Here is a 26,027-nt window from a genome sequence, read left to right as displayed (position 1 = left end):
TATTTTATTTGATCTATTTCACCTTTATTTAACCAGGTAGGCAAGTTGAGAACAAGTTCTCATTTACAATTGCGACCTGGCCAAGATAAAGCAAAGCAGTTCGACACACACAACAACACAGAGTTACACATGGAGTAAAACAAACATACAGTCAATAACACAGTAGAAAAATAAGTCTATATACAATGTGAACAAATGAGGTGAGATAAGGGAGGTAAAGGCAAAAAAAAGGCCATGGTGGCGAAGTAAATACAATATAGCAAGTAAAACACTGGATTGGTAGATTTGCAGTGGAAGAATGTGCAAAGTAGAGATAGAAATAATGGGGTGCAAAGGAGCTAAATAAATATATACAGTCGGGGAAGAGGTAGTTGTTTGGGATAAAATATAGATGGGCAATGTACAGGTACAGTAATCTGTGAGCTGCTCTGACAGCTGGTGCTTAAAGCTAGTGAGGGAGACAAGTGTATCCAGTTTCAGAGATTTTTGTAGTTGGTTCCAGTCATTGGCAGCAGAGAACTGGAAGGAGAGGCGGCTAAAGGAAGAATTTGTTTTGGGGGTGACCAGAGAGATATATCTGCTGGAGCGCATGCTACAGGTGTATGCTGGTAGGCTTACATCTTTCCTACTCCAAATCACATTTTTGTTGTCACTTGCTTGGTAAACAGCAGGTGTAGACTAACAGTGAAATGTTTTCTTGTGGGCCCTTCCCAACAATGCAGAGAGAAAGAAAATATAAATAGTAGAACAATAATAACAAAAGGTACATAATGAGTAATAATAACTTAATACACAGGGTACCAGTACTGAATCCATGTGCAGGAGTACAAGGTAATTGAGGTAAATATGTACATATAGGTACAGGTAGGGATATAGTGACTAGGCAACGGGATAGATAATAAACAGTAATAGCAGTGTATGTGCTGAGTGAAGAGTTAGTGCAAAAAGGGTCAATGCATATATTCCAGGTAGGTTAAGTATTTAGCTAACTATTTAGCAGTCTCATAGCTTGGGGTAGAGGCTGGTCAGGGTCCTGTTGGTTTCAGACTTGGTGCATCGGTACTGCTTGCCGTACGGTAGCAGAGAGAACAGTCTGACTTGGGAGTCTGGAGTCTTTGACCATATTTAGAGTTTTCCTCTGACACTTCCACTCCACCTTCTACAGTCCACAGGGGAGAGATGAGACAGAGGACTAGGTAAAAGTTCATAAATGATCCTATAGACACTGAAATTTGGTCACTTTTGTATTTTCACTCTTAACACCCCACGGAATGAAGGTGTGGTAATCTAATCCTAGAACTGTGGCAACTTCCTCAAGCAGACGAGGGGTGTAGACAACCCTTCAGAGGAGGAACAGAATCTGTGATGTCACAGAGGGGGAGGAGTGGATGACCTCATTCAGGGGCAGACTGAAAGGGAGGGGAAGAAATAGGGAGAGAAAAAGGAAGCAGTCTGCTATACATTTTTTTCTCCACACTGAAACTTTCAAAAAGAGAAAAGACTATAAGAAAGCCGGTGAGGATCAACCGATTGGGAATGAGAGCGAGAGATAAAGAAAGAGGGAGGAATAACACTAACCTGACACTGAGTATACTGCACAACTGATGAGAATATCAAATAGTACGTGTTTGAGGCCTTGGGGCCTTCATTGACCAAGGAGGGAGATGTAAGTCAATCACTCTTACTTCTAGCTTAACAGAAACCTGTAAACAAACACTTGAAGTGCTAAGACACATAACAAAGTCAGTCTCTATTGTGAGTGTTATAGTTCCATTGAAACACAACATGTGAAATGTAAACAACACCATCTAAAACTGCAGTGATGACGACAGTATTGCATTACTGTGGTGAGTCTTACTGTAATGTTGTTCTATAGAACTGTTCTTATACATGTTATATTCTACAGCAGGTGGGCACTTCTGGTCCTGGAGGGTTGCAGTGTGTGCAGGCTTTTATTCCAACCCTCAGAGCCCTGACAGAGAGAGAGAGAGCATGTCTTCTAACTTGGACTCCAGTCTAACCAGCATAGACTGGCTCCCCCAGCTGGGAATCAGCTCACTGCGATCAGGAAGAGAGAGAGGAGGAGAAGAGGGGGAGAGAAAGAAAGAGAGAGGGAGGGAGAGAAGTGATCTTCCTCCATCCATCCCTGTCCCCTTTCCTTCCTCTGGATCCAAAGCCAAGCCCCCTCACAGCTATGCCACCCTCATCGCCATGGCGATAGGTGCCGCCCCCGGCAGGAAGTTGAGTTTGAATGACATCTACATGTGGATCAGTGACATGTTCCCCTACTACAGCAGATCTGCCAGGGGATGGAAGGTGCAGTAATCAGAAATACTCCAAACTCTCCATGTGCAAACTGTCCAAAGTCCATTATCCAAAATGATTGTGTTACTGCAATACATGTTCATGCTGATTTTGCCTCCCAGAACTCCATCCGCCATAACCTGTCCCTCAATAAATGCTTCCGGAAGGTTCCTCGACCCCAAAGTGACCCTGGGAAGGTGAGTCATTCTAAAAACATTCAAACAGGGCCAGTGAATGTTTCAAACGGCCACAATGTTGCCACGTGAAGACATTAGGGGCCAGTGCACTCAGTGATCCACTGTTTTCTGTGAAATGCAATACATAGGCTAGAAATATATAAAAGTATGATATTTCAAAATATACTGAATATATTACAGTTTCATACTTTTTGGTACTTTTGTAGTAATACTTATAAATTGTGAGAACCCTCCACCTCTTGTGTTTCCAGGGTTCCTATTGGATGATGGACGGCTCCTCAGAGCCCAATCCGCTGAGAGGAACCAAGCGTCCGTATCCATCTGAAGAGGAGGAGGGGTCCATCCAGGTCCCCAAAGTCTCAGTGATGCAGGCAGAGAAACAGCATTCACCTCAGACAGACCATTATAGGCCTTTAGCATCTCCACAGACAGACCATTATAGGCCTTTAGCATCTCCACAGACAGACCATTATAGGCCTTTAGAATCGCCACAGGAACCCAGTCAACAACTATCCCCCCCACCTTGCAAGGTAGAGTAAGTTCAGTCCCAACAAATAGATAAAGATCATGGGTTTTACAACCACATAATAAGCTGTTGTTGTCTATCACCTTGGTTCCACAGCAACGGCCACCCTATATGCAGTCCCCTGTCTCCTCTCTCCCTGTCCCCCATGATACTGTCTCCCCATCTACTGCCTCTGCTACTCTCCCTTCTCTTTCTGTCCCTCACTCTCTCCCCTCTATTTCCATCCCTCACTCTCTCCCCTCTATTTCCATCCCTCACTCTCTCCCTTCTCTTTCCGTCCCTCACTCTCTCCCTTCTCTTTCTGTCCATCACTCTCTCCCTTCTCTTTCTATCCCTCACTCTCTCCCTTCTCTTTCTGTCCCTCACTCTCTCCCTTCTCTTTCTGTCCCTCACTCTCTCCCTTCTCTTTCTGTCCCTCACTCTCTCCCCACTCTTTCTGTCCCTCACTCTCTCCCCTCTCTTTCTGTCCCTCACTCTCTCCCCGCTCTTTCTACCTCTCACTCTACTGTCTCCTCTTCTGTCTCCCCTCAAACTCTCCCTTCTTCTGTTCCCGCTCTCTCTGTTCCCGTTCTGTCTGTTCCCTCTCTTTCTGTCCCATCTCTTTCTGTTGCCCCCACCTACGCCTCGTCACACTCCTGTGATCCCCTTCTCCGTTTCTCCTTCTCTGATCTGAACCTGCCAGACCTCTACACCTCCTTCCAGTCCCTCTGCAGAAGCGTCAGGGAGAGAGTGGCCTCGCAATGTACGTTCTCTATCACTTTCTAAATGAGTGTTTTTATACATATCTGTCTATGCTGTCAGAAAATCTGGGTATGTGAATGTTTAACTCTCTCGCTCTCTCTTCCTGTAGCGGACGTGGGTCCATTATTTGTGTTGACCAATGACAGTACCCCACTGCACACCCCAACTCTCCCCCCTCTTTCCCCTCACCCTGTACCCTCTGTAGTGCCCGGGCCTCCTCCTGAGGCAGACAGACTGTCTCACAGCAGTGGTGATTATAACAACTCAACACCTGAACACCTTAGTACTTCAAAAACCTATTCAACTGTGCCTGTAGGTTTGTCACTGCACTGTGTGAATATGATATGGTAACTAACTCTTTGACAACCTATACCACCTCTCTCTCTGTTTGTCTCTGTAGTGGTGCCAGCAGACTGGTTCAGTACTACAGACACTCTGAAGGAGAGCTTTAGGGTCGCCAGCAGTCTGGACTGGGCCAACATTGACCTCACTAGCCACCCAGGTCCCTTAACAAACTACATGATAATTATAGATCAATGCTACCCATTGTTTCTATTGACAAGAATAGTTATCACATTGACAATCTTCCTCTTTCTCCCTGCTATTTGTTTTCCCCCTCCTCCCTCTCTCCTCCAGACCTCCTGGAGAGCATGCGCCAGGCCGAGCTCTGTGATTGGGCGCTGGAGCCGACGCTCTTCACTTCGCTCTGTGATTCGTTGAACCGTTTCTTCACTCATAAGGGCCTAATTGGCTCGTCCTCCGGTAACAACTCCCCATTGGCCCATGGTTCCCCTCAATCTCTGCTCCTCCCACCCCTTACTCACAACACCCCCACCCTGGCCACCCTAACCCACCCCTCTCCCCTAGCCTACCCCCCTCTGATCCCCCCTTCCAGCAGTTGGCAGTCCCCCAGGAGGCCCCTCCACCCCCAAACTCAGGGTGTACAGAGGCCCCACCTGACCCAACCTGGAGCTCCTCAGACCAATGGTGAGACCTCAGCCACAAGACACCTTTGTAAATTATTGACAGTATTTTAGCTCTACAACTTCCAGTACTCAGTAGTGGTGTTTTGGCACGTGTTTTCATTGCAAAGCCTTTTTTTTTTTACAAGTAATATTTTCTACCAGTGTAAAGCTTTGCTTCACTCAATGGTACATGTTGGGGTTATTTAGTCAAATATAGTATCACTCTGATGTAATCAAAAGGCTTCCTCTCCTTGTTGCTTCCTGTTTCCTTGCCTTCCTTGGCCTCATTACCACTAATGTAACAGGGACAGAGCTGGGTTGGGTTGGTAAGGTAGAAAGTCCACCCCAGTCACATAGTGAAGGAGATGAGGAAACAGGAAGTGTTAATAGGGAAGCATTACCACTAATGTAACAGGGACAGAGCTGGGTTGGGTTGGTAAGGTAGAAAGTCCACCCGAGTCACATAGTGAAGGAGATGAGGAAACAGGAAGTGTTAATAGGGAAGCATTACCACTAATGTAAATGTAACAGGGACAGAGCTGGGTTGGGTTGGTAAGGTAGAAAGTCCACCCCAGTCACATCACATAGTGACGGAGATGAGGAAACAGGAAGTGTTAATAGGAAAGTGAACATTAAACTGCTTTGAAAGGAACTTGAGTTGTACTCCTTGTATAAGTTTGAGGTATGTGCAGTAGTTTCCTTGTCAACAAAGGAGGCTTATGATAGTGTCTTCTCTCCACTCTCTCACACAGCTGGGATGCAACTTCAACCTAAACCCCGTCCCCCTATGAAACATCTCCATAACAACAGCGAGGAGATCCAAGATGACTTTGACTGGGACTCTCTGATTGCTTGACAGAGTGGATTCTGTTTGCCCCACGATTCCATTCAGGAAGTCTACTGGATCAGTGTTGCCTGCCGGCACAGATCTAGGATCAGCTTACACTCCCCAAAACAAACCTGGACCACTGGGAGGAAACATGCAAAACTGAACATAGATCAGTATCTAGGGGAAACTTCCTCCTACTCCGAGGGGCCTCCCATACAAAACACTACACCCTATATTCAGCTGCCTCACCACACACGCTACTCTTGCCAGTGAGGATGGTCATTGATACTGCATTCAGTCATAATGTATTGCTATAGTGAAATGGTTGAAAGGTTTTTGGTTCCTACTTATTTTCTGCAATTGTATCCCTATCTGGAAGTCTTCACAGAAGCTTCTGGACATGCATATATCCTCCAACTGACAGAAGACTTCATATGTTAATAAAACACTATAAATTGAATCCTTGTCCCAGTTTCTCCCTGTCCAACAGTACACCAGACAAATGTAACGTAAAGCAACGTACCCTTTGTGGATTTATTTGATTTCTTACATTTATTTTCTTTTTTTATTGTACTTCTCAAATGTGAATGTTCACAGTTAACACCACACAAAATGTGACCTTACCCAATAAAAGAGATCTTTTAGTTGATATAAAATAACAATCAATTCATCAAACTAAATGAAAAGAAACAGCATGGAGCATGTCATCAAGTCCCCTGTTGTTTAAGTTCGTTCATTGAATTGTCTCTTTAAAAGAAGCATCTGCAGCTCTCCCCCCGTAGGAGCGAGGGTCAGAAAGGAGAGGGTCCAGTCATGTTGAGACACCTGGAGACGAGACATTCTGTATGAAAGAGTGAGAAAGACTAATGCTTCTGATTAATACAAAACATTTGTGAAATAAAATTGGCAGAAAAATGCGATCCTTATAATACCTCATTTGAAATCCCAACATTACATAGCATTGATACAAGTGACAATTTTTAAAAACAAAAATAATAGATTTGTATCTTGCTGAAATAAGCGAGGACGCAGGATGAATGGAGACAGAGACACATTCACACACACACACACACACACACACACAACACATTTACAAAACACATTCCATCTCTCCTCAACCAATTCAATAGTTGCCCTCTTGATTTCCATGACAAGAAGAAAATAAGCATTTGATTTAATGGCATAATTGCGTAATTCCCCCCTTGTTTATTCATTCCCAGGAGTGGAAAAAAAGGGAAATAAATGACATTAAATAAAAAATAGAACAGCTACTGAATGATTTGACTATATTGTGGCTGAAATGTTAATGCCAGTTTTTTCAGTCCAAATCTTGTTCAGGAGTTTTTTTAATCAAATCCTCCTTCAATCCTCCTCTTTTCAGACAAAGAAAGGAGGCATGTACAGGAATTTGTTTGTGTTTCAGTTTGTTAGTGGCCATGTCCCCTCTCTCCCCATCCCTGTCAGTGCAATACAATATTATATCAGTGTGACATAACTGATGAAGCAAAACTCTCAAACACCCACCTTTATTTCAGAAAGGACTGAAAGAAAGCAAAACGCATTAAAACGAAATAAAAATAAATAAACGTCTATTTCCCTCCCGCTACATCCCACTAAAATGAAAGGAACCAAAATATTTGTTGTTGAAATTCATCTGAGCCTGGAGAAAAATACATGTAAATGCTTCTGAAAGAAAATAACAAATTCAGATTTTCTTTAAATATAGAGATGTACACACGTTTCTTATTGGAAACATAAATTGTTTGTGTTGAAGGAGGATCGCTCTGGGGGGGGGAGTAGATGAGCCAGGGGGTGGGGCAGGGCCTGGATTGGGTGTTGAAGAGGAAGGGGGAGTGCCGAAACGCCCTCAAAGAAGAAAGGGATTGGTGCTGGCGCCCGTCACTCCGGCCCCTCCCACTGCCCCTCCCACTCCTCCCATCACTCCAGCTGCCCCCGTAGGCCCCCCAAAATTCAGCTGTGGGGGCAGGGCCCCTCCGGGCCCCATGAAGTGAGAGGACCCAGGAGGACCCATGGGCGAGAGCCCACCGTAGGGGGACATTCCCATGGGGCTCTGCATCATGCCCATCCCCAGGCCTGGTGCTCCAATACCCATAGGCCCCAAGCCCATGCCAGGGTATGCCATGGGGTTGGGTGGTACAGGGCTGGTGCGGAGGCTGCTGAGGCCCAGTGTGGAGGGCTGTGGGGAGATGGAGGACATGGGGGCGGCCGTGCCAAACGGGTTGGAGGTGGGGGGTGGCGTCGGGGAAACCCCCCTGCTGGAGATTGTGCTGCCCGGGGTGACTGCCATGCCAGGGGCTGAAGACGAGGCTGGAGAGGAGAGAATACTTCAACCAATATACTTTCATTTATTACAAACACAAAGTGCTTAAAAATGTGTGTATTTATGTGCTTATGTGTGTTATCAGTACCTGTAGTCTGGAGGAAGGGGTTGTGTGTTGAGGAGGAGATTGATGGAGGAGGAGGTTGTTTAGGTTTGGGTTTAGAAGACACCAGTGAGTCCAGGTCCACCAGAGATGCGTTGGGCCCCAGGAACGACTCGGGGGTCTTACGGACAGGAAGTGAAGAGCACAGAGATGTGAGGTCAAAGGGCACCGGAGAACCCGCACTATCGCCCGTTAACTGACCTCGCAGTTCTGGGTGTCCTACAGACCGAGAGACAGAGAGCGTGAAGGTGAACATGGAGTACTGTATTTATAGTGACTAACCAGATTAGACACCACAGCATTATACCAGTATTACTGAGGGAGGATGGAATGCAAGACAACTGTGTTTGTGGGTGAATGGGGGGGTGCTCAATGAGCATCTCATCCACATGTCCTTGCCATTATGTGTCAGTGTGTGTGTGGATGTACCTGTGCCATTAGTGTGTTTGGCGGAGTCGCTCCATGGGTCAGAGGTGATGATGGGGTCAACCCCGTCCCCAGCCCAGGGGTCTATTGGCCCCCCAAAAGAGGAGGTGGTGGAGAGGGGCACAGAGGGACCCCAGGGGTCGACACTGGGGGGGGTCACAGCTATGGGGGAGGGAGACAGGCAGGGGTTTGGCTCATACAACACCAGGGTCGGGGTCAATACCATTTCAAGTCAGTCAATTCAAAAGATGAATTGGAATTCCCGTCTAAGATTTCAAAAGTGGAATTTAATTTCAATGAGAATTGTTCATCTCTTGAACTGAACAGGAATGGAATACAACCCTGCACAACATCATACAATATTCAGGGAACAAGGAGCTGGGCTGGATCCCAATAGTCCAATTTGGCTTCCTTTCCCCACTTTCTCTCATTTATCTGTACTGCTATTGAAGAGCTGGAAAGACAGTCTTTTTACTTGAAAGGAGGTAAGAACGGACAGAGATATTTTATTGAAACCAGAGATACCCCTGACTGAGATATGGAGGGTCACATTCCAAATTATATAAACATGCTGGCTATTTGAAGAGTATTGGGAAAATAGACCAAATGTATTGATGTCCAGTGTGTGGAGGTAGGGGTGTGGGACAAGGAGACGGAATGAGGGTAACCGGTGTAGACGAGGCCAGGGGAGTAAAGGTCAGAGGTCACTAACCTGAGGGTCCCCAGGGGTCAACTGAGTTGACTCTTGAGGAGGCTGTCTCTCCCCAGGGGTCTGGCGGGGGGGCTATCGTTGGGGGGGCCGTCCCTCCACTAGCCCACGGGTCTACGCTGGGGGGTGAGGCAGGCGACGAGGCTCCCCAAGGGTCTGCAGGGGCCAGGCCCCAGGGGCCAGAGGCAGAGGGGGCTGGGAGGGGGACTGTGGGAGGGGGTGAGGGGCCGGCAGAGCCCCCAGAGGCAGCAGCAGGAGCCCCCCAGGGGTCCACAGCACTCAGCTCCATTAACGCACTCTGGGAGAGGATAATACACAGGTTATAACAACACACTGATGTTGAACAGACACCAAGAGTCAATGAGCTCAAGGCCTAGTGTAGTCTGTCTCTCATACACACACACCCACTGATGTTGAACAGACACCAAGAGTCAATGAGCTCAAGGCCTAGAGTAGTCTGTCTCTCATACACACACACCCCCACACACACACACCCACACACTGATGTGGTCCTTCTGTAGCTCAGTTGGTAGAGCATGGCGCTTGTAACGCCAGGGTAGTGGGTTTCGATTCCCGGGACCACCCATCAGCACACATGACTGTGAGTCTGCTAAATGGCATGAGCTCAAGGCCAGTGTAGTCTGTCTCTCATACACACACACCCCACACACTGATGTTGTATGCACAATGAGCTGAAGGCCTGTAGTCTGCTCTCCATACACACACTGCAAATGGCATATATTATTATAATGAGCTCAAGGCCTAGTGTAGTCTGTCTCTCATACACACACACCCACACACGCACCCACACACTGATGTTGAACAGACACCAAGAGTCAATGATCTCAAGGCCTAGTGTAGTCTGTCTCTCATACACACACACACACACACACACACACACACACACTGAGCTCAAGGCCTAGAGTAGTCTGTCTCTCATACACACACACCCACACCCACACACTGATGTTGAACAGACACCAAGAGTCAATGAGCTCAAGGCCTAGTGTAGTCTGTCTCTCATACACACACACACCACACACACACCCCCACACACACTGATGTTGAACAGACACCAAGAGTCAATGAGCTCAAGGCCTAGAGTAGTCTGTCTCTCATACACACACACACACTGATTTTGAACAGACACCAAGAGTCAATGAGCTCAAGGCCTAGAGTAGTCTGTCTCTCATACACACACACCCCCACACTGATGTTGAACAGACACCAAGAGTCAATGAGCTCAAGGCCTAGTGTAGTCTGTCTCTCATACACACACACCCACACCCACACACACCCACTGATGTTGAACAGACACCAAGAGTCAATGAGCTCAAGGCTAGAGTAGTCCGTCTCTCATACACACACACACCCACACCCACACACACCCACTGATGTTGAACAGACACCAAGAGTCAATGAGCTCAAGGCCTAGAGTAGTCCGTCTCTCATACACACATGAACATCAGAGCATACAGTCAGTTAACATACACACTAAACAAATGTTAACACACAGGCAACACACACACAGTTGCCTTGATAAAAGCAGAGTATGAAAGAAGGGATAGATCAACTAGTACCGGGACGGGAGAGAGCGAGGGGTGTTTCTTGTTTCTCAACCTGTGGTCTGGGGACCGGTCTGTTGATGTCAGTCAGATAATTGGCAAACGCTTTCAGTTCTTAAGCACAACTTTAATTCTAAAAGGCACCTCTAGAAAATATCATAGCTTTCAGTCAGTTACCTGATAGGGTTTAGAAACCCTTCTGGTTTCGGTCTACACTACCTTCGCTTTCAGCTCTCTCCAACACAGAATGCACAGGTGAGAGACACAACTACAGCAGGTAACACCAGGAGAGAGAAAGAGGAACTGAGTGGTATTGTCTAAAGAGTGTGTGTAGCCCCCATCCCTCCCTCCCCTATGGCTGGCGTACACACACGTCACCAAACACACCTCCTCTGGCTTGGCCTTCTCCATCCTGCTCTCCTCGATGGCCATCTGCAGTCTCAGGTCGTCCCCCCTGCGCAGCCTCTCCTCCTGCCAATCACATACAGCTGTGATGTCATCACCTGCGACAAGCGATCGGGCAGGCCAGCCCATAGGCACAGATCTAGGATCAGCTTACTACCTCCAAATTGTAGCCAAAGCCATTTGGGGAGAAAATGCTAAACTGACATTAGATCAGTGTCTAGGGAGCAACTTAATTTCACTCCCCCAGGAAGCACTATCTGACCATGATGCAAAGCTTCAGGACAGATGCTGCCTTTAGTGGCTGCTCTCAGATCAGCTCCCCTCAACCCAACTTAGAGAGTTGGAAAACATTCTCCCTTCCTTGAGGAAATCAAAACTGATTCTAGACCAGCCGCTATGGGCAGCTTCCTCTTCTTTCACCTTCTGAAGAAACTGGTCAGGGTCCCAGCCATAGTGGACGTGGACTATCTGCCAGGGCTCTCTATTCAACCACTACCTGTATCCAGAAATATTCATGGGCAGACAAAACAAGTCCTCTTCTTGTGCTTCTACAAGGAAGTTGACATTCTAGAACGAAGTCAGGGTCATAGAATTACATTGAGGCTTTATCTATACTTAAGAACTTTGTGAGACAAAATAACATGGGTTGTTTTTATCCAGTTTGTCTTTATGCTAAAGGTAGAGTTGTTTTGCCTTACCCTCTAAACTTCTGAATACCGGTGTTGATTGAATACTGCCCTCCAACTTGCAGAGTGCGGGCACTGGAAGATGCCTTTAATTGAGTGTGTAAGTATGTCATTGTGTGTGTAGTTTGAAGCATGCGTTCAGAACAGAGTCATTTGCAATGGAAGGAAAAAAGGGAGTAATCACTCATTCAGAAAGGGTTCAATTGAGTCATTCAAATGATGAAGTCTTTGCCATGCATCATTTTACACTGATTAAATCATAGGGGAGTTATTTTTAAAACTACTTCTTTCCTTCTTACCCTCTTATATTATTAACCCATTGACATGTGTATGTTTGGAATTAATGAAACAGATCATTCCTATAAAAATCATTCATTTTGATTGGGATTAAGACTCGATGGCGTGACCGCCGGCTGGGTAGACAGAAAGGTAGATAGGTAGATGATGATCGGCCGGTCAGGTGACCTTTGCCCCCTGACCTGTTCTTGTACTTCCTTGCTGAGTGTGAGTGCATAGCGGAGCTCTGCGTCCTCCAGAGGGGCCACAGTAGTCTGGGGGTCAGGGGTCAGAGGGTAAAGGTGAGTGAATGGAAACACACATTGTCCTGGGTTAACCTTGCTATGCCCGGATACTTCTGTTATGGACTGTAGTTAAGTGTTACCATATACATGTGTTCTATGTATAGTGGTTGTAGGGTGTACAGTGCATATATCCTATACAAATCAACCCCTTTATCAAGCCATTGGACCTCAGGTTAACAGTGTGGTTGGCCAGCGGGGGCTCTGCCTACCCTCCACCAGCTCCAGGCTGGCTGTACTGTATACCTGTTCCGCCTCCTCCTTGCTCATGGCCAGGGCCAGCTGCAGCTGCAGGTCCTCCTCACCGGAGCTCTGTGGCCACGCTTGCTCTGGGTCCGCCCCTGCGGAGTGAGAGCCCTGAGACAGCGCTCCACCCCCCAGACCTGGAGCTGAGGGGGCCGAAGAGGCTGGGGGACAGGATGAGGGGAACGGAGAACAGGGAAAGAAAATGTTATAGTTTGCATTTGAGCATAGTTAGAGCTGGGCAGGAATAAAAGCCTGCAAACACCACATGCATCTCTCCAGGATCAGGGAAGCTCTGCATCACAGCAGACAATTTAAAACTACATTTCTGTCTATGGTTTGCTTTTCTTCTCAATCTGTTTCAGATCCCCTGGTGGCTGGTGCAGGCTGGGTGATGTAGTTGTCTCTCACCACTGGTGGTCTGTGCCATCTTCTCTTTGGTCTTGAGGGCATGGATCCTCTCCTCTCGTAGTCTCTCCTCGTCCTTCAGCAGTGTTACCAGCTGTTTGGCCTTCTCCCGCACATTCACCCCCTGACACACATGCAGGTGAATGCACATGAGTACATACAACTCAGTGCATAACCTTCCTAACTACCCAGCTGTGTCACTGAATAGTTGATAAATGTCAGTTATTTGCCTGCAAACTAAGTGCTACATTCCTGTTTCAGTCGTTCCACTTCCATCAGTGTTTCCCTGTGACCTGTTATATTGCCATTACCAGCCCATAAACATGTTACTGTTGGCTTTCACTCTGTGTTTGTATAAGAGGTCACAGTGAAAACATTGTAAAGTCCTTCAATGAGAGGCGAGTAGTGATCCCGTACCAGTGTGTGTTTGGGAATGTGTGTACAGTGTGTGTGCACAGTGTGTGTGCGCGTGCGAGCGCGTCGTACCTGGTCCTTGCCGTCTCTGTCAATGAACTGGAAGTCCTTGAGAGTCTGGACAGCGTAGATGTTCTCTCTGCACTGCTGAGCCACGCGCTCTGAACCAGTCTTTATGAGGTACTCCATGAGAGTCATAGCCTGGAGAACACACAGTACAGTAGAAACCACAGAGATATTCAATTACTGGAGATGCCATGTCATAAACCCTCAAAGTTCCAGAACAGGACGAGAATAGCAGCCATAGATGTGGTAAAGAGGTCAATCGAACTCGACCAAAACAATGGAATTGCCAAGGAAGAGTACAGGAAAGGGCAGTGAAGGAATATCCCGAATCTCCTCATTTCCCCACAGTAGAATTAGCCTACATTTAGGCTATTGTTTATGTGCATTTCACACTATGTTGAGGTAAAAATCAGTGTATAATGCTTGTATAGATACTAACCCCAATACAGGTTCATGTCATCATCACCAAGACAGTTTGCGCTGTTCTGTGAAGGAAGCAGTACAGAGCGTTGTACGAGATCTTCAGTTTCTTGGCAATTTCTCAAATGAAATAGCCTTGTTTTCTCAGAACAAGAATAGACTGACGAGTTTCAGAAGAAAGGTCTTTGTTTCTGGCCATTTTGAGCCTGTAATCGAACCCACAAATGCTGATGCTCCAGATACTCAACTAGTCTAAAGAAGGCCAGTTTTATTGCTTCTTTGATCAGAAACAACAGTTTTCAGCAGTGCTAACATAATTGCAAAAGGGTTTTCTAATGATCAATTAGCCTTTTAAAATGGTAAACTTGGATTAGCTAACACAACATGCCATTGGAACACAGGAGTGATGGTTGCTCATAATGGGCCTCTATACACTTACAGTGGGGCAAAAAAGTATTTAGTCAGCCACCAATTGTGCAAGTTCTCCCACTTAAAAAGATGAGAGGCCTGTAATTTATATCATAGGTACACTTCAACTATGAAAGACAAAATGAGAAGAAAAAAAAATCAAGAAAATCACATTGTAGGAGTTTTAATGAATTAATTTGCAAATGGTGGAAAATAAGTATTTGGTCAATAACAAAAGTTTCTCAATACTTTGTTATATACCCTTTGTTGGCAATGACAGAGGTCAAACGTTTTCTGTAAGTCTTCACAAGGTTTTCACACACTGTTGCTGGTATTTTGGCCCATTCCTCGATGCAGACCTCCTCTAGAGCAGTGATGTTTTGGGGTTGTTGCTGGGGAACACGGACTTTCAACTCCATCCAAAGATTTTCTATGGGGTTGAGATCTGGAGACTGGCTAGGCCACTCCGGGACCTTGAAAAGCCACTCCTTCGTTGCCAGGGCGGGGTGTTTGGGATCATTGTCATGCTGAAAGACCCAGCCATGTTTTATCTTCAATGCCCTTGCTGATGGAAGGGCATTCTTCTTTCCTTTACACGGATCAGTCGTCCTGGTCCCATTGCAGAAAAACAGCCCAAAAGCATGATGTTTCCACCCCCATGCTTCACAGTAGGTATGGTGTTCTTTGGATGCAACTCAGCATTCTTTGTCCTCCAAACAAAGTTTTTACCAAAAGGTTCTATTTTGGTTTCATCTGACCATATGACATTCTCTCAATCTTCTTCTGGATCATCCAAATGCTCTCTAGCAAATTTCAGACGGGCCTGGTCATGTACTGGCTTAAGCAGGGGGACACGTCTGGCACTGCAGGATTTGAGTCCCTGGCGGCATAATGTGTTACTGATGGTAGGCTTTGTTATTTTGGTCCCAGCTCTCTGCAGCACATTCACTAGGTCCCCCCTGTGTGGTTCTGGGATTTTTGCTCACCGTTCTTGTGATAATTATGACCCCACGGGGTGAGAGCTTGCATGGAGCCCCAGATCGAGGGAGATTATCAGTGGTCTTGTATGTCTTCCATTTACTAATAATTGCTCCCACAGTTGATTTCTTCAAACCAAGCTGCTTACCTATTGCAGATTCAGTCTTCCCAGCCTGGTGCAGGTCTACACTTTTGTTTCTGGTGTCCTTTGACAGCTCTTTGGTCTTGGCCATAGTGGAGTTTGGAGTGTGACTGTTTGAGGTTGTGGACAGGTGTCTTTCATAGTGATAAATTCAAACAGGGGCCATTAATACAGGTAACGAGTGGAGGACAGAGGAGCCTCTTAAAGAAGAAGTTACAGGTCTGTGAGAGCCAGAAATCTTGCTTGTTTGTAGGTGACCAAATACTTATTTTCCACCATAATTTGCAAATAAATTCATAAAAAATCATTTTTTTCTCATTTTATCTGTCATAGTTGAAGTGTACCTATGATGAAAATTACAGGCCTCTCTCATCTTTTTAAGTGGGAGAACTTGCACAATTGGTGGCTGACAATACTTTTTTGCCCCACTGTATATATCTGGAAAAAATGAAAAGACCACTGCAAAATTATCAGTTTCTCTGGTTTTACTATTTATAGGCATGTGTTTGGGTAAAATGAATTGTTTTGTTTTATTCAATAAACTACTGACAGCATTTCTCCCAAATTCCAAATTAAAAATATTGTCATTTAGAGCATTTATTTGCAGAAAATGACAACTGGTCAAAATAACAAAAGATGCAGTGTTGTCAGACCTCGAATAATGCAAAGAAAACAAGTTCATATTCATTTTTAAACACCATACTAATGTTTTAACTTAGGAATTGTTCAGAAATCAATATTTAGAGGAATAACCCTGATTTTCAATCACAGCTTTCATGAGTCTTGGCATGCTAGCCACCAGACTTTCACATTGATGTTGGGTGACATTATGCCACTCCTGGCGCAAAAATTCAAGCAGCTCGTCTTTGTTAGATGGCTTGTGGCCATCCATCTTCCTCTTGATCACATTCCAGAGGTTTTCAATGGGGTTCAGGTCTGGAGATTGGGCTGGCCATGACAGGGTCTTGATCTGGTGGTCCTCCATCCACACCTTGATTGACCTGGCTGTGTGGCATGGAGCATTGTCCTGCTGGAAAATACAATCCTCAGAGTTGGGGAACATTGTCAGAGCAGAAGGAAGCAAGTTTTCTTCCAGGACAACTTTGTACGTGGCTTGATTCATCCGTCCTTCACAAAGACAAATCTGCCCGATTCCATCCTTGCTGAAGCACCCCCAGATCGTCACTGATCCTGCATCATATTTCACAGTGGGTGCGAAACACTGTGGCTTGCAGGCCTCTCCAGGTCTCACACCCACTGTGAAATATGGTGGAGGATCTGCTAGACCTGCCCCGGCCAACTCTAAGTGCTGTTATTGTGAAGTAGAAATGTCTCAGGGCAACAACGGCTCAGCCATGAAGTGGTAGGCCACACAAGCATACAGAACGGGACCGCCGAGTGCTGAAGCGTGTAGTGTGAACAAAAAAACAAAAAAGTCTGTCCTCAGTTGCAACACTCACTACAGAGTTCCAAAATGCCTCTGGAAGCATCATCTGCACAATAACTGTTGTCGGGAGCTTGATGACATGGAGTTCCAAGGCAGAGCAGTCGCACACAAGCCTAAGATCACCATGCGCAATGCCAAGCATCGGTTGGAGTGGTGTAAAGCTCGCCGCCATTGGACTCTGGAGCAGTGGAAACGTCTTCTCTGGAGTGATGAATCACGCTTCACCATCTGGCAGTCCGATAGACGAATCTGGGTTTGGGAAGATGCCAGGAGAACACTACCTGCCTGAATGCATAGTGCCAACTGTCAAGTTTGTTGGGGATGGAATAATGATCCAGGGCTGTTTTTCATGGTTTGGGCTACTGTAGGTCCCTTAGTTCCAGTGAAGGGAAATTTTAACACTAGAGCATACAATGACATTCTAGACAATTCTGTGTTTCCAACTTCGTGGCAACAGTTTGGGAAGGCCCTGTCCCATTTCACCATGACAATGCCCCCTTGCACAAAGCGAGGTTCATACAGAACTGGTTTGTCGAGATTGGTGTGGAATAACTTGACTGGCCTGCACTGAGCCTTGACCTCAACACCATTGAACACCTTTTGGAATAATTGGAACACCGAATGCGAGCCAGGCCTAATTGCTCAACATTAGTGCCCGACCTCACTACTGCTCGTGGCCGAATGGAAGTATGGAAGCATCTAGTGGAAAGCCTACCCACAATAATAGAAGCTGTTATAGCAGCAAAGGGGGACTAACTCAATATGGCAGCATTCGTTCAAAACTGAAAGCGGGAACCACTGCTTTTAACCAGGGCAAGGTGACCGGAAACATGACCGAATACAAACATTGTAGCTATTCCCTCCGCAAGGCAATCAAACAAGCTAAGGGTCAGTATAGAGACAAAGTAGAGACGCAATTCAACGGCTCAGGCACAAGAGGTATGTGGCAGGGTCTACAGTGAATCACGGATTACAAAAGGAGAACCAGGCCCGTCACGGACCAGGATGTCTTGCTCCCAAACAGACTAAACAACTAAACTTCTTTGCTTGCTTTGATGACACTACAGTGTCACTGACACCCCGCTACCAAAACCTGCGGGCTCTCCTTCACTGCAGCCGACATGAGCAAAAAACTTAAACGTGTCAACCCTCGCAAGGCAGCAGGCCCAGACGGCATCCCCAGCCGCACCCTCAGAGCATGCGCAGACCAGCTGGCTGGTGTGTTTACGGACATATTCAATCAATCCCTATCCCAGTCTGCTGTCCCCACATGCTTCAAGAGGGCCACCATTGTTCCTGTTCCCAAGAAAGCTAAGGTAACTGAGCTAAACGACTACCGCCCCGTAGCACTCACTTCCGTCATCATGAAGTGCTTTGAGAGACTATTCAAGGACCATATCACCTCCGCCCTACCTGACACCCTAGACCCACTCCAATTTGCTTACCGCCCCAACAGGTACACAGACGACGCAATCACACTGCACACTGCCTGAACCCATCTGGACAAGAGGAATACCTATGTGAGAATGCTGTTCATCGACTACAGCTCAGCATTTAACACCATAGTACCCTCCAAACTCATCCTCAAGCTCAAGACCCTGGGTATCGACCCCGCCCTGTGCAACTGGGTCCTGGACTTCCTGACGGGCCGCCCCCAGGCGGTGAAGGTAGGTAACAACATCTCCACCACGCTGATCCTCAACACAGGGTCCCCACAAGGGTGCGTTCTCAGCCCTCTCTTGTACTCCCTGTTCACCCACGACTGCGTGGCCATGCACGCCTCCAACTCAATCATCAAGTTTGCAGACGACACTACAGTGGTAGGCTTGATTACCAACAACAACGAGATGGCCTACAGGGAGGAGGTGAAGGCCCTCGGAGTGTGGTGTCATGAAAACAACCTCGCACTCAACATCAACTAAACAAAGGAGATGATTGTGGACTTTACACTTGTGTGTATAAGGTAGTTGTTGTGAAATTGTTAGGTTAGATTACTCATTGGATATTAATGCATTGTAGGAACTAGAAGCACAAGCATTTCTCTATACTCCCATTAACATCTGCTAACCATGTGTATGTGACAAATAACATTTTATTTGATATTAATGGCCATGATTCTGGAATGAGATGTTCGACAAGCAGGTGTCCAGATACTTTTGGTTATGTAGTGTAGCTATGCTACCAGTTTATATGAGTTAGCAGTCAACTTCTTCTAAAGCTGAAAAGGAACTACATCTAAATGCAGTGAAAACAGCCACATGGGACTTAAGTAACCACATTGTGGGGATGTTACAATATATCAACCATGACGGATTTGACCAATATCCACTTTGTTTGATCAGATTGGTTGAACGCGTGCCAATCTGGCGTCCTTATTCTATCCCCCACAGTCTGCGTTCCATTGACCTCTTTAACGCGTCTATGGCAGTTCATTTGAAAAATTCATGGAATCATTAATTCCACTGAAACTGACTGGCTAGCTAACAAGCATAATGTGCACAATATCTTATCCCTGGCTGACCTAGTCACTGGCCAAAATGGAAGATATTTTATACTGTCATATGAAGCCTTAGAACAATGAGACAGATATTTCACCGGATGTATAAATGTGAAGCATCTGTTTGGCATTTCCACTCACTACCAAATATGGTAGTGAGAGGAAGCCCAGTGGCCGGCAGTGGATGGAACAAGATGGATTTTGGCTGACATTCTGCACATTTTCTCATCGATAAAACTATTTATCTTAATATAGTCCTCTTCCCAAAACTAAAATGTTACCGCATGCTAGAAAATATGCAAATGCATGCTAGAACGCACCAATAGGATCTCGCTAGATCGTGCTTGGCTCTGCCCACCTGCTTTCTTGTTCTGCCCACTATGACTAATTTGTTCCCATTTGAAATGACAGGCTGTGGTCATGTCCATTCTAGTATTCTAATTCCTATGTCCACACATACAACAGTGAGCAGACAAACCAGACAGACAGACTACGTCACCCGTTGTTATGCTCAATCTTGAACAGATCTCTCTCACTTAATCACTCACCTTGTAGACGTGTCTCCAGTTCTTGCCGTGGTCGTTGAGTCGTTTCCACACCATGCTCATGATCTCAGAGAAGGCCACTACGTTGTAGGTCAGGTCTGCAATCTCTGACATCAGAGAGCTGCTGGGGCCCCATGGGTCATTGGATGTCGCTTCCCGCACCTGGAGACAAGGGGGAGAGAAGAGAGACCAGGGACGGGGGGACGGGGGGGGAGAGACCAGGGACAGAGGGGGCGACAGGGGGAGAGGGAAGGAGAGAGACCAGGGACAGGGGGCGACAGGGGGAGAGAGAGAGACCAGGGACAGGGGGACAGAGAGACCAGGGACAGGAGAGGGAGAGACCAGGGACAGGGGGGAGAGGGGAGAGAGAAACCAGGGACAGGGGGAGAGGGAGGGAGAGAGACCAGGGACAGGGGGAGAGAGAGACCAGGGACAGGGGGAGAGAGAGACCAGGGACAGGGGGGGAGAGAGACCAGGGACAGGGGGACAGAGAGACCAGGGACAGGGGGACAGAGAGACCAGGGACAGGGGGACAGAGAGACCAGGGACAGGGGGAGAGAGACCAGGGACAGGGGGAGAGAGACCAGGGACAGGGGGAGAGAGACCAGGGACAGGGGGAGAGAGACCAGGGACAGGGGGAGAGAGACCAGGGACAGGGGGGAGAGACCAGGGACAGGGGGAGAGAGACCAGGGACAGGGGGAGAGAGACCAGGGACAGGGGGAGAGAGACCAGGGACAGGGGGAGAGAGACCAGGGACAGGGGGAGAGAGACCGGGGACAGAGAGACCGGGGACAGGGGGACAGAGAGACCGGGGACAGGGGGACAGAGAGACCGGGGACAGGGGGGGACAGAGAGACCAGGGACAGGGGGACAGAGAGACCAGGGACAGGGGGAGAGAGAGAGAGACCAGGGACAGGGGGAGGACAGAGAGATACCAGGGACAGGGGGAGGACAGAGAGATACCAGGGACAGTGGGGAGGACAGAGAGATACCAGGGACAAGGGGGGAGACCAGAGACAGAGGGGGGCAGAGAGATACCAGGGACAGGGGGACAGAGAGATACCAGGGGGAGAGAGACCAGGGACAGGGGGGACAGAGAGACCAGTGACAGGGGGGAGACAGAGAGATACCAGGGACAGGGGGAGGACAGAGAGATACAGGGGGAGAGAGAGACCAGGGACGGGGACGGGGGGGGGGGGGGAGACAGAGACCAAATAAGAACAAATTCTTATTTACAATGACGGCCTACAGGGGAACAGTGGGTTAACTGTTCAGGGGTAGAAGGACATATTTTTTTACCTTGTCAGCTCGGTAATTCGATCGAGCAACCTTTCGGTTACTTGCCCAACGCTCTAACCACTAGGCTACCTGACACCCCAAAAGCACTCAACATTGAACAATCTAAGGTGTGATTTATTGATCAATGAATTGATTAATCAACTGGTAGTTTATATCAAGACAACAGACTATTCATTCCCTTGGCAAGCTCAAGCCAACAAAATATAGCTCCCGACTAAACATGTAAAAACAGACAAAACAATTATGCAAAGTACTTTAATCAAATGAACCCCCTGATAAGTCCACAGCCGTGATCGTAGGTCACCTTAACTGATCATCTCTTCTACTCTCTGGGGTGTGGAGATGATGTGATGATAAACAGGCTGGACAGAATCATCATGATGAATGGATAACATGATTACATGAACCCAGATAGCGAGAGGTGGAGATACAGGGAGTACACAGTGGAATGTATTCTTTGGTAAGTAGTTAATAGTCAATAGTTAAGAGGAGTTAAGACAGAAGGGAGGAGAGGAAGAAAGAGTTGGAGAGGGAGGAAGCAGAGGCGGGGAAGACTGAGGTGAGATGGCCTTCAACGAAGTGGTGAGGATAGGAGGAAGAGGACAATGGGTAACAGAAGAATAAAAAATAAAGGTGTGAGGTGTGGGTGGAAAAGTGGTTGGAGAGGAAGAGAGAAAATAGGGAAGAGGACGAGCGAACCTTGATCTCTGCCTCTGAGAAGTTGTGGACAATGTTCTTCACTTGTCGCCGTAGCGATGAGGTCGACATGGCAACCGTCTGGCTGTCGGTTTCCACGGAAAATCTGCCCCACACAGAGAAAGAGAGGGGTTGTAAAATAGTTAATACAACACAAAACAAATAGCAGCCAGGGCAAAGTGTACAGTGAGTTAATACACAGAGAGAGGAGAGGAGCCAAACTCTGAGGAGAAGAAACAAGAAGACAAAAAGAAAAGCAGCAACAGAGAGAGAGAGAGAGACATCGAGAGGGAGGGAGAGAGAGAGATCGAGAGGGAGGGAGAGAGAGAGAGAGAGATCGAGAGAGAGAGATCGAGGGAGAGAGATCGAGAGAGAGAGAGAGATCGAGAGGGAGGGAGAGAGATCGAGAGAGAGAGAGAGAGAGAGATCGAGAGGGAGGGAGAGAGAGAGAGATCGAGAGGGAGGGAGAGAGAGAGAGAGATCGAGAGGGAGGGAGAGAGAGAGAGAGATCGAGAGGGAGGGAGAGAGAGAGAGAGAGAGAGCGAGAGGGAGGGAGAGAGAGAGAGAGAGAGATAGAGAGGGAGGGAGAGAGAGAGAGAGAGAGATCGAGAGGGAGGGAGAGAGAGAGAGAGAGAGATCGAGAGGGAGGGAGAGAGAGAGAGAGATCGAGAGGGAGGGAGAGAGAGAGAGAGAGCGAGAGGGAGGGAGAGAGAGAGAGAGAGATCGAGAGGGAGGGAGAGAGAGAGAGAGAGATCGAGAGGGAGGGAGAGAGAGATCGAGAGGGAGGGAGAGAGAGATCGAGAGGGAGGGAGAGAGAGAGAGATCGAGAGGGAGGGAAGAGGGAGAAATCGAGAGAGACATCAAGAGAGAGGGAGAGAGACATCGAGAGGGAGAGAGAGAGAGAGATCGAGAGGGAGAAATCGAGAGACACATCAAGAGAGAGGGAGAGAGACATCGAGAGGGAGGGAGAGAGAGAGGGAGGGAGAGAGAGATCATCAGAGAGACATCAAGAGACAAGATGAATAGGAAAACATTGCGTGAAAGAGAAATGAAACCAGCAATCAATTTTAGTGGACATAGTGCTCCTTTATGTCAACAGAGAGAGAAAGGCAGCACACACACACACACACACACACACACACACACACACACACACACACACACACACGGCAGGGTTTAATTGGAATTAGGCACAGTGTTTTGGGCAGGGGTGCAGCAGACTTGATGTTCTTGTCCACACATACAGTTCCAGGACAGGCATGGTTGACATCTATGAAAAACTCCCAGGCACCTACTTTCCTTTGATTCACTTTCACTATCTGACACACTTAATGCTGTCAGATGAGCATGGCGTGCAGGCTTGAACAGTGTCACTATTTTGACACCATTGAACTGTTAGTACTCTGTGGACTGTTTAGCAATGCCGTGGCATGAATACTCTTAGTGGGCTTTATTCACTTCTCTTTTTGACCTGGACTGTTGGAGCTCGGATGCTTAAGAATTTCACTGTGCCCTGCAATTACATCTGCGAGCCTGTGTATGTGACTAACAAACTCATCTAATATGTAGGTACAGCATATTCCTATATGATTCGACTGTCTTCTCTGACAGAATTGTTCCAGTGCTGCTGAATGACCCTAGCAGTGTGGCCGAGCAGACTAATAAGGAGTGGAAGACGACAGGTTGTACAGTACTAATAGGAGACTAGGTTGCATAACACAGAGAGATAACCATTCCTGAAGTCAGTTTAGAGATTACTGGAGCAACGTTCCAAAGTTCATACAAGGCATCTACCATGACCGAATGTAGATAAGGGACAAGCTTAGCCTAAATCTCTCACAATTCAACACATCAACAGGGTTCAGGCCACTTCTATGTAAAGTGAGGAAGAGATCTGAAATTCCAATTCAAGAATTGACAAATACTAAAAAAAAAGTGATATTTCCTTGAAACAGAAATATCCTGTGCTGAATTTAAAATGGCAATGACCTCAACCCTACACATCATAATGAGGAGCACTGCATTAGCTAAGCTCCTTATCAACAGTTGAACTTGACGGTACAATAACATAGCTACATGCTACAGGACAGGACAGGTCCGGGTGTTGTATGTAGCTCTGTTATTGTACCGTCAAGTTCAACTGTTGATAAGGACCTTAGCTAACGCCATTTAAATATTCAGGACAGCTTACAGTGGAATAAGTATCAGAACTTCCTTGGTTTCACTGACACTGGACATACAATGTGCATTCAATGGCAGATACATTATTAGCAATCAAATCCCAACATGCAATACACATGCAACTAGCTACCTGAAGCCAGACAAACTTGGCTAGTTGGCTGAGTCTAATATAAGCTAACTACCAAACTGTTGAATTAGCTAGCAAGTTTAAAGTTATGGCGCTACCAACCCATATTTGTGCTAACGCCAGAAAAACAAGGGCGGTGTAACGATCATGACAATGTCAGAGACACTGTGGCCACTACGCTCGTTCCCACTTGCTATCAGACAGTCACACACCCTCCTGAGCCGGAGACCCCCACCCAGTTATCATGCTAACCAGTTATCATCTCTCATAACAGTCTACACAGCAATTCAACACTGATGCAAACATTACCACAGGAAATAGTTGACACTACTACTGTCAAAGAACAGAATGGGAAGCGTAACGAACTTGGTTGGTAAACTTAGAAGGTCATCCAAACCAGATAAAAGGGAACACTAACTAATTAGTTAGCTAGCTATAGGCTGGCTAACGTTAGCTATCTGGTACCACCCTCCCAGCTATCAGCTGGAAAACGTTAGCTTACTTACCGTTAACTCCCCCCCTCCTTGGCTTTCTCAGTTGCGAACAATTTTAACGTTTTACACTTGTGTTTGGGGTTAAGGGGAAAACGTGAAAGAGAAACCCGACTAACTAAATATAGGTATTCCTGTCACGACACTGAATGAATCATTGCTATTTACCTAGCTAGGTAGCTGAAGTAGCCAACAGTACAAACAGATGAGATAACGTTGAACCCTGTTGCTAGCAGTTCAAGTGGCAACAGAATAGGAGTGGTATTTATGATCTGATCGAGTGACACCACCATCCTTAACATAAAACTGATGGTTATGGAACGTTCACTCTGTCAATATTACTTATAACATTTAATAACTGTTGACAATTTACCATACTTAACATCTAAATTAAGTCTATACTGACCCTGTTGTAGCTCGAATGGTACAAGGAGATGGCGGAACTTCCGGTTCCGTTCCCGAATACAGGAAAGACCGCACCCCTTTGCACGCTCCCATCATTTAATATTTATGAACTGGGCGAAGCTACACATTCATTATGCATTAAATAGTTAAAATTTGATCTAAATTAATTAAATTTCATTCATTTAAATTTCATTGTCTGGATGGGAATGTAGCGCTATTTATCACACTTGTAAATAAGCTTTATACTGTAACATAATGTCAAACTGACCCTTGATATTGATTGTTTTGTATGAAGGAACATGTGGAGCCTATAAAAGCACCCGTCAGACCTCTATAATTGTACCTGAAGTTGGGTGTCGGTTGAGAATGTGTGGCGTCGGTTGAGAATGTGTGGCGTCGTTGCTGTGCGTAGTCTGTTTAAGAAACATTTGAGGACCAAGATAGATGTAAGTGGTGTGGTCGAATGTGTTCAAATCAAATATATATATATATTAATTTATTTAACCAGTCAGTTAAGAACAAATTCTTATTTACAACAACGGCCAAACACAGCAATTCAAGCCCTGAGATGCAGTGCCTTAGACTGCTGTGTCAAGCCCTGAGATGCAGTGCCTTAGACTGCTGTGCCAAGCACTGAGATGCAGTGCCTTAGACTGCTGTGCCAAGCAGTGAGATGCAGTACCTTAGACTGCTGTGTCAAGCACTGAGATGCAGTGCCTTAGACTGCTGTGTCAAGCACTGAGATGCAGTGCCTTAGACTGCTGTGTCAAGCACTGAGATGCAGTGCCTTTGACTGCTGTGTCAAGCACTGAGATGCAGTGCCTTAGACTGCTGTGTCAAGCACTGAGATGCAGTGCCTTAGACTGCTGTGTCAAGCACTGAGA

General features: G+C 46.6%; 3 protein-coding genes across 8 annotated transcripts; 2 read left to right on the top strand and 1 right to left on the bottom strand.

Moving 5' to 3' along the window:
* The first annotated feature begins 1,390 nt into the window (after positions 1 to 1,390).
* LOC118374052 (forkhead box protein J2-like) lies at positions 1,391 to 3,040 on the top strand. Its single transcript, XM_052494960.1, has 4 exons — positions 1,391 to 1,666; positions 1,907 to 2,316; positions 2,427 to 2,501; positions 2,753 to 3,040. The coding sequence occupies exons 2-4, from the start codon at positions 1,993 to 1,995 to the stop codon at positions 3,038 to 3,040; spliced, it is 687 nt and encodes a 228-aa protein (XP_052350920.1). The 5' UTR covers positions 1,391 to 1,666; positions 1,907 to 1,992.
* Positions 3,041 to 3,138: 98 nt separating this feature from the next.
* On the top strand, positions 3,139 to 6,022 carry LOC127915255 (forkhead box protein J3-like). 3 transcript variants are annotated; one of them, XM_052494956.1, is made up of 5 exons: positions 3,139 to 3,769; positions 3,878 to 4,018; positions 4,169 to 4,270; positions 4,405 to 4,755; positions 5,486 to 6,022. In XM_052494956.1, the coding sequence occupies exons 1-5, from the start codon at positions 3,139 to 3,141 to the stop codon at positions 5,587 to 5,589; spliced, it is 1,329 nt and encodes a 442-aa protein (XP_052350916.1). In that variant the 3' UTR covers positions 5,590 to 6,022. The 3 variants fall into 3 exon arrangements, with proteins under 3 accessions (XP_052350916.1, XP_052350917.1, XP_052350918.1); XM_052494957.1 differs by having other exon boundaries at positions 3,626 to 4,018; XM_052494958.1 differs by having other exon boundaries at positions 3,626 to 4,080.
* Positions 6,023 to 7,072: 1,050 nt separating this feature from the next.
* On the bottom strand, positions 7,073 to 25,239 carry epn1a (epsin 1a). Of its 4 annotated transcripts, none has more exons than XM_052494953.1 (12): positions 25,145 to 25,239; positions 21,943 to 22,045; positions 19,947 to 20,105; positions 13,513 to 13,641; positions 13,030 to 13,150; positions 12,622 to 12,782; positions 12,277 to 12,348; positions 11,094 to 11,177; positions 9,145 to 9,439; positions 8,436 to 8,594; positions 7,992 to 8,225; positions 7,073 to 7,890 (listed from the first exon to the last, which is right to left on the bottom strand). In XM_052494953.1, exons 1-12 carry the CDS (start codon positions 25,237 to 25,239, stop codon positions 7,430 to 7,432), a joined length of 2,073 nt encoding a protein of 690 aa, XP_052350913.1. In that variant the 3' UTR covers positions 7,073 to 7,429. The 4 variants fall into 4 exon arrangements, with proteins under 4 accessions (XP_052350913.1, XP_052350915.1, XP_052350912.1 ...); XM_052494955.1 differs by lacking the exon at positions 25,145 to 25,239 and adding an exon at positions 24,754 to 25,138; XM_052494952.1 differs by lacking the exon at positions 25,145 to 25,239 and adding an exon at positions 24,907 to 25,138.
* Positions 25,240 to 26,027: the final 788 nt, after the last annotated feature.

Source organism: Oncorhynchus keta, chromosome 34 (assembly GCF_023373465.1).
Source record: "Oncorhynchus keta strain PuntledgeMale-10-30-2019 chromosome 34, Oket_V2, whole genome shotgun sequence".
NCBI classification, from domain to species: Eukaryota; Metazoa; Chordata; class Actinopteri; order Salmoniformes; family Salmonidae; genus Oncorhynchus; species Oncorhynchus keta.
The sequence above is the reverse complement of the archived record's forward strand: the minus strand, read 5'-3'. Positions and strand labels throughout refer to the sequence as shown.